General features: G+C 39.1%; 1 protein-coding gene across 1 annotated transcript in view; it reads left to right on the forward strand.

Moving 5' to 3' along the window:
- The first annotated feature begins 4,555 nt into the window (after window positions 1-4,555).
- Window positions 4,556-7,518, forward strand: part of LOC103371529 (cyclin-dependent kinase 19-like) — a 58,884-nt gene continuing 55,921 nt past the window's right edge. Inside the window, exon 1 of the mRNA XM_008300883.1 lies at window positions 4,556-4,727. Within this exon, the coding sequence (XP_008299105.1) occupies window positions 4,556-4,727 (172 nt within the window). The remainder of the gene's footprint in view (window positions 4,728-7,518) is intronic.

Raw genomic sequence — 7,518 nt, forward strand, 5'->3', positions numbered from 1 at the left:
TGAGGCTCCTTGTTTTCTTTGGACTGTTTTGTTGAAAGAAGCTCCTTCTGTTCTCTGACAATCTGTCAATATCTGCCTCTCGGTGGGTGTCAGATTGCTGCTCACCGATCTCCGGTCCTGGTAGTAGCTTTGCTGCCGAACAGGGTGGAGGGAAGTGAGTCACATCCTTGGAGACTCTAGCTGTTGATGCGGCATCATGTTATTGGACGGTTAGTCGTTACTTGTCGGATGATGAGTCACACCTCTGGCCTAAGATTTTCACATATATTGTTGTGTAGATTTAGGTGTTGCGACATTCTTTTACTTAAAGAATAAGCCGCCGGCTTTACAGAGCTCCTGCTCAGTGTCATGTTTCTTGCTCAAGCGGAGAGGCTCAGTGGTTCAAGCGAGACGGTTGATTTGCCTTTTTTTCTTTTTAAGCTAACAATCGGCTCTTCTTTTTGAAAGCCTCTCATGATGGCAAAGTCGGCCTGTTTTTCATATCCTCTGTGCAGGGAAACTAAAAATAAGATGAGATGTTTTCGTCATGGCATTAGCAGCATTCTTCTCCAGAATAATCAGATCAGACTGTAACAGTTTCAGTCTCAGGGCAAACACAAAGAAGCATTTCTGGGCTGTTTCTGCTTCTTTTTTTCTTCTTTTTTTCCAGTGATGATGATAAATGCTAACAAATGATTATAATCCCAACTATCCCATGCAGTAGTAGACAAAAAGCACCAGTGTCTTGTTTCTGCTTTTCAGAAATTTGGATTAAAAAAAAAAAATTGAACTGTCGATTTGAAAACGGAAACTGGGCTTTAGTCTTGTGTGTTAATACCAGTTAAAATTCTGAAAATGCTCTGTGTGGGTTTGTCATTCTGCAGCGTTTCCTGCATGAAGTGAAGAAAGTGTGAAGTAATCAAGGGGAAACCACACACAGCTGATGCAAAGCTAATGTTTTTATTGTGCATTTTGAAACACCTGAGGTCTGCAATTAAAAAAGTGCAAATTTCAGTTCAGAGTTCAGTTTCTAGATATTTGTAGGGATGCAGTGATCTAACTGGGGTTAATGTCAGCCAACATGAAGGTACAGATCATCGCTAAACTACAGGTAGAGATGATTATTGACTATTATTACATAATAAACTTGAAATTTTGTGCCATCAATGATTGATACAACCTAAAATCTTAGGCAGTCTGCTTTGCATTAAATGGCTGCTACCTTGGCCAGGCCTCCCTTGAAAAAGAGATTTCTAATCTCAATGGGACTTCCTGGTTAAATAAGGCAAATAAAAATAATAAAATGCTGGTTCTACTCAGCACATGTCTAGGTCGTTATCTATTCATATGTTCAGCCAGTGTCTCAGAATAGACGGTGGGGATCTTTACAACATTTTAAAGGCATGTCGTCTTTTTTTACATTGATTACCCAAATATAGAACCCAAACGTGTCTTTAGTAACACAGTATTTTCTCATTTTCTTTCATACATTGCTAGTATGTGTGATCTACATTTTCTCGCCAACAGAATTCCTTCCACAGCTGGAGGTTGTTTTTTGTACCTTACATGATTATGCAGTCATCTTTGCATATTTGTATTCTGAGTTTTCTGAAGTACGGTGTTCCTCTGCTCAACACCAAACCTTTGTAAAACAATGAAATCACTCTACCAACAATGTTCTTGTGTGTTTCATGCAGTTTCACAGACAAAAGTATAACTTTTGGTTCCAGACTTGGTTTTATGTCGCACTCGAGAGTCTCAGACTTGCAAATACCACAGAAACCTCTTGTTCTTTGCTGATTAGTTTTAGTGCTAATCGTTGTAATCAGCAGGTATTTGGCTTTATATGAATAGATGGTTAGAAGCAGTTTTAAACAAGCCTCTACAAAAGTTTTGAGTTAGTTTTGATTGGCTATGATAGTAATACATGCATATCTGTTTTATCTTTCTAATTAAAGCTGCAATGTTTTGTTGATTAATCAATTACTTCAACTATTTTTTGTGTTTGATTTACCAATTTGAGTATTTTTTTGTTCTGGTATTCCAAATCCCCAAGTCTCAATCTTAGTATTTTCTTGTAGTTTTAAGATGGCTGACCTAGAAAAACAAAGACAACTCATCTGAATGTTGGTGGGCTTTACGTTAAGTATGTCAGAAACAGTGTGCAGGACGGTCAGCTTCATGTACCTGCAATTCTGCGTGGATGTAAGAAAAGCAGGTAGCGGTGAGATCTTCCCACCATTATTTCCCAGCAGACCAGACCTCGCCTCGCTTGTCTCCTGAATGTTACAACCACCAGAAATTGGTCTTGCTTAAAAAATCTTTGAGACTTGCCCAGCAGAACAAAGGAGGCTTTGTGCCTCCCAAACCACCACCTCGCTTCGTTTAGCAAACTGCGCAGTTCAGCAACTGGCATGCCACATGCAGTGGAGTCGAGGCGGGAAGGGTGGAGAGAGCTCGGTTTGGCTGCAATGTGTTTTTGGTTTTGCAGCATGAATGGTCAGGGTCTTTCATGTTTTTTCTCCATGTCGATGTGACCGTTTATGAACAATAAATAAATAAATGCAGGTCAACAGCAGCTTTTGTAGTTCAGATTGGATTAATCAGACATCAAACAATACATTATCCAGGCAGATATGGTTACATGGAATCACGTCTCAGCTCTTTAAAAAGGCAGATTCAAAGTAGCTTCTATGAGAAAATGAAGTGTGACTTGAAAAGACTAATGGTTTCTGTGTTCAAGTGTTCTGGAAATGGTTTTACATGTGTTGTTGCAGTGTTTTTTTGTGCGCAGGCTGAAGTCTTTGCTTTGTGTAAAGTAATTCAAGGGGAAACCAGAGACGAGCTGATGCCAAGTGTTGAATCTTTTTATTGGACAATTACACTAAAAAAGGAAAGTTTTTGGACCACCTTAAATGAATTGCTTCAATTGGAACTGCAATTAGATTACATATATCCAAATTAGGTTAACATAAAATGAATGCATTTACGTTAGATGTGCTTAAATTGTTTGATTCCTCTCAAATGAGCATCAGTGCAAATTTTGATTTTAAGCAAAGCCAACATCAAGATGCCAGCTTCTGCCGTGAAGTTGCAGCAGAAAAGTGTGGACACCGTAAGTCAGTGAGTGGGTTGCAAAACACTAAAGGAGCTGTAAACCAGTTTGAAGGACCCAAGTGTCATTTCAAGTTGACAGACTCAACGAAACAAAACAGGCTTCACCAAAGCAGAAACATAAGTGAGATTTAATCAAAACAGAACTTCAGCTGCAGCTCAAATACACTTTGTAGAGTGCAAACCAGCTCAGTACTGCAATAAACAAGAAAAGGTAATTCCTCTGAATGTTCTTCTTTTGTTGTGTTTGCACCTGAACGTCCACCATGTCTAGGAACTATGGAAAACCAAGTATCAAGTTTCACAGTTTTGGCATCAGTTGGGACTAAAGTATTGCATCTCATTTCTGCTGTCCTCTGTGTGTTCAAAGCATAATTACATGTTTTACATCTCTTTACCAGCCATTCCGATGGTTAGGGATGTTTATAGTGAGTAATTTTCCTGTCGATTAAACAGAAATTTAAATTCAGATCAGTCAACTGATTGTGCTCCAGTCAGGATGTGATCATTTTGCGCCCCATCACTGTGTTTTAGTGCTGCAACCCACAACTACTGTCATTGTTCAATTAAGTGAATAGTAGGTTCAGTGTTTTCTTGGTTAATCAATTAGTTGTTTGGTTTATAAAATGCTGGAACATTGTGAAAAATGTCCATCAGTGTTTCCCAAAAGCCAGAAGTGACGTCGTTTTAGCCACAACTGAAAGACACTCAGTTCACTGTCAAAGACAAGGAAAGTTCCCAGAAAATATTCATTAGAAAAAAGTTGGATTCTGAGAATTTAGACTTTGTTTTGTCTTGTGCCAGATATTGCTCTGAAATTAGTTTTTTCTTTTTACATAACTTACACGAGGCTTATTAGACTTTCAAAAAGAGCAGCTGTTTATGATACTAGATGGAAGGACTTCCTGGAACGGCATCGGTGCCACCATCAGTTGCTCTTTTGTTTGCATAAAAAGTAGAGACACATGGTTTACTTTACAAAGCAAGGGCGGATAACACATCAGATAATATGCAAAAATGACAAAAAAGACAGATTTTCCAAGCGGTTGCTCTGCCTCAGTCAGAGGGTTACATTTTTCTAAGAAATTGCTTAAGTAAAGTGTCAAATGTATTACTTTGCTGTTGCCACACAGTTCATTGTCTCCAGTGACTCTGACTGAAGTGGTTTTCTGTTTTTGTTTTGGGGGATGAGCTGAAGGCAAAGAAAAAAACACTCAGACTCAGAAACGGTGAGAAATCAGCGTCTAAAGATACCAAAAACTGCATTTTACTCATAATATCAAATCTTTAGCTCATCATCTTTTAGTGACAGTCAGACGTCACCTGCACAACAGTACCTCGGCACGTTTTTCTTCTTTGTTTCCTACTTTTTACGCCACGCTGCTTCTTTTCTTGACCATCCAGGCAGCCGAGGAGCCGCTTCATCTCCTCGGTCAGCTCGACTCAGGCTGCAGATTGCGTAATGTGGCCCACTGAGGTTTCACAGCCTTTAAACCCCTGCGACAGAAACAGTCTGTGTTTAGATAATGCCCTGGTCAACCTGGGTAAATCCTCTGCCTGCCTGTTGTCGGAGGTGATCAGCCCAGTGGAGGTGGAGTTCATTAGGTTGGAGCTTATGGATGGAGGGAGTCCAGGTAGGACGAAAAACAGGAACTTGCTTGTTTTCGCAGTGGACAGCGAGCTGCTGGCTGAAGTGTTTAGTTTGTCGTCAAAGCTGTTGTCACCAATATTGTTAGGCTGTATTAATATAATTTTGTGTTACTGAGACATTTGATCAATATTTTCATCTTTTTTTTCTTTCTTTTTTTTTTTTTTACACCTGAACTACTCTCTGTCATCACATCTTAATTTAGTTTTTCATTTAGCACAAGTTGTACTGAAAGAAAGAAAGAAAACTCAACAAATACTGATTATACACCATCAATGCAGTGTAATATGCTCTTTGAAAAAGATCTGGTGAAAAAATGTTGAAAGTCTGGAATGATTGCCCAAAATAATATGTAAAAAAAAAAAAACTACTGCAATATTGTAACTTTCAAAACTGAAAGAAGTGAAAACTGTAAGAAAAAAATAATGGCAAAATTTTAGCTGGTTTAAATACAGTATATACATAATAAATATACATATATTTTATGGTCACACATTGTAAACGAACAGATTTTTGATGCAGACAAATAAATGTAAATAATTGTTTTTTAATGATTTAAATAGAGTGAAAAATAATGCACTTTTCCGCTTAAACATTGCAAAATAACGAATTGCAATTTTTTTAAGGTACAAATTTTTGATGTGAACATTATGTACTTTTTTTTTTTTTTTTAAAGTCAGCAAGTAAATTAACACTTTTTTTTGTAATATTATTTGTAATTTCCCAAAACAGGTTAAATATTGTTGTAAAAGGATGAAGTAATATTTGTAAAAATACAGATTTTTCGGAGTCGAGGCCTCGGTAGGTCGGCGCTTCACTGGCATATTAGGCAGAATTTTTAGTAAACCGTAAACATGGCAGCAGATGAGCTTGCTAGCGGCGTAGTTGTTCTGTTTGCCTTCGTTTTCTCCTGCAGATATGTTTGATTAAACCAGGAGGGTTTGTTTTAAAACCAGTCTGACCTATCTGTTGTTAACATTTTGTTAGCAAACGCAATTTTCCCTGAATTAGTGGTTTCCATTGCTTCAAACCAGTACAGTTCTGTAAATATTAAGTGCTAGAGTCTCTCGTTTTTATCAAAGGGGTTAAAAAACATCTATCAGTGGTTTAATTATTACTGAGGGAGTTGCTTCACCCACCTGCTCCTGTTTCACATCTGTTCCCTCCATTAAGTTTGACCTTCATGAATTGAAGCATTGTTTATGAATTTCATTATTCCCACGAAATGAGTCTTGTTTTCCCTGTTGGGTCACAATGGCTTTTGTTTGGCTAAATGTCCTGCCCTCGTAAATATTCCCTTTTCCCTCTCCGCCACGGCAGCACATGTGGGCAGATAACACTGGCTCATATCACTGAAGGATGTTATTTTGTTTTTGTTAGCCTTCTTCCACGTTAAGATAAGTGTGTCATCGCTCCCGCAGTAATAACCATCGACTCCAGGAAAATTACACAGTAATAAATCGGCTGAATGGTCTTTCGCCTCAAAGGTAGAAACATAAAATGGAGAGGCTTCATCTTTTCTGCCTCCATGAGTCGGGTTTTGTGTTTTCTGGCCCGCGTTGACCATTCTTCCCCAGCGTGCTGATCGCTGTGCAAACAGGAACATATTTTAGTTGTATTTGTTGAGGGCGGAGGTTGAAAAGCTCCAACACACGGTTGCTAGGGGTCAGATGAGCACCGACATCTCGCTATCAGTCAAAGGGAGGAGTTTTCATTCTTGATTAAGACTCATCTATCAAAATAAAACCTGGTACAACACAGAGTATATATGCACAGCTACACCTGCTGCTGCTATAAAGAAATATAACGAGGCAGCGTTTGTGCGTCTAATCTGCTTCTGATGTGATGCATCATTGCATTAATTCTGCTCAATCCCGCGCTATCATACTTGGAGCTTGCAGCCTGCAGTCCAGTCAGCAGTATTTATCTGTAAATAACGCCAAATGGCTGCTGCTGATGCTGTGCTGGTGACTGGCTCAGGCTGTGGCCGCCACTTTGTTCGCTCTGGAGGGAAAAGGCTTTGGCGTGCTTGTCGCTGCACAGACAGAGCTGCAGTGTTTGTCTCTAACCAGTGGCAGGCACAGAGCAGCCTGCAGTGGATTTATTGACCCGCTGCTTGCCAGCTGCATGAGAAAAGCCATTAATCAGTCCTCAGGAGCAGGATGATCCAGGGCAGCGCTGTTTTTCTTGTGGGCTGTTTCTTGCTCCGTAAACCTCCTGCCAGTGTGAAGCAGTGTCATTCTGAACCCTGAGATGTAACCTAAACAGGATATTTAGTGCTGTTTCTCACAGCTCAGATCCCTGATTTGATCTTTAGTCTTTCGCAATAGTTTGTATTAATTCTAATCACCTGTTGGTCAGAGGAATCAGTGTATGCATGCAGGGATATGAAGATAGCAGGAAGCAAAAGGGAGATACATGTAAAAATGGTTCCCAGCTGGATTCAAACAGGACGTTGTGGTTCATGGACGCGTCTAAACCCTGACATCTCTCATCTAGTTTTTACGTAATCCTCGGTGTAGAATAAGTCCCGAACGCATGATGCACTAAAAATCATACATCAAGGTGCCAAGAAAAATACGTAAAAAAAATGGTGGAGTAACTTTCAAAACCTGGAAAAACCATAAAAGTAATGGCAGATACCTGTAAAGTACTATTATTAGCTGATTTAAATACAGTAAAATTGTAAATTTACAGTCACACGTTGTAAAAAAAAGTGAATTATTATTTGTAAATATGTGGTCATTATTTACAGTTTTGGCCTTTTTAAAGGTTTT

The sequence above is a fragment of the Stegastes partitus genome, unplaced genomic scaffold, assembly GCF_000690725.1.
Source record: "Stegastes partitus isolate 25-593 unplaced genomic scaffold, Stegastes_partitus-1.0.2 Scaffold1603, whole genome shotgun sequence".
Taxonomy (NCBI): domain Eukaryota; kingdom Metazoa; phylum Chordata; class Actinopteri; family Pomacentridae; genus Stegastes; species Stegastes partitus.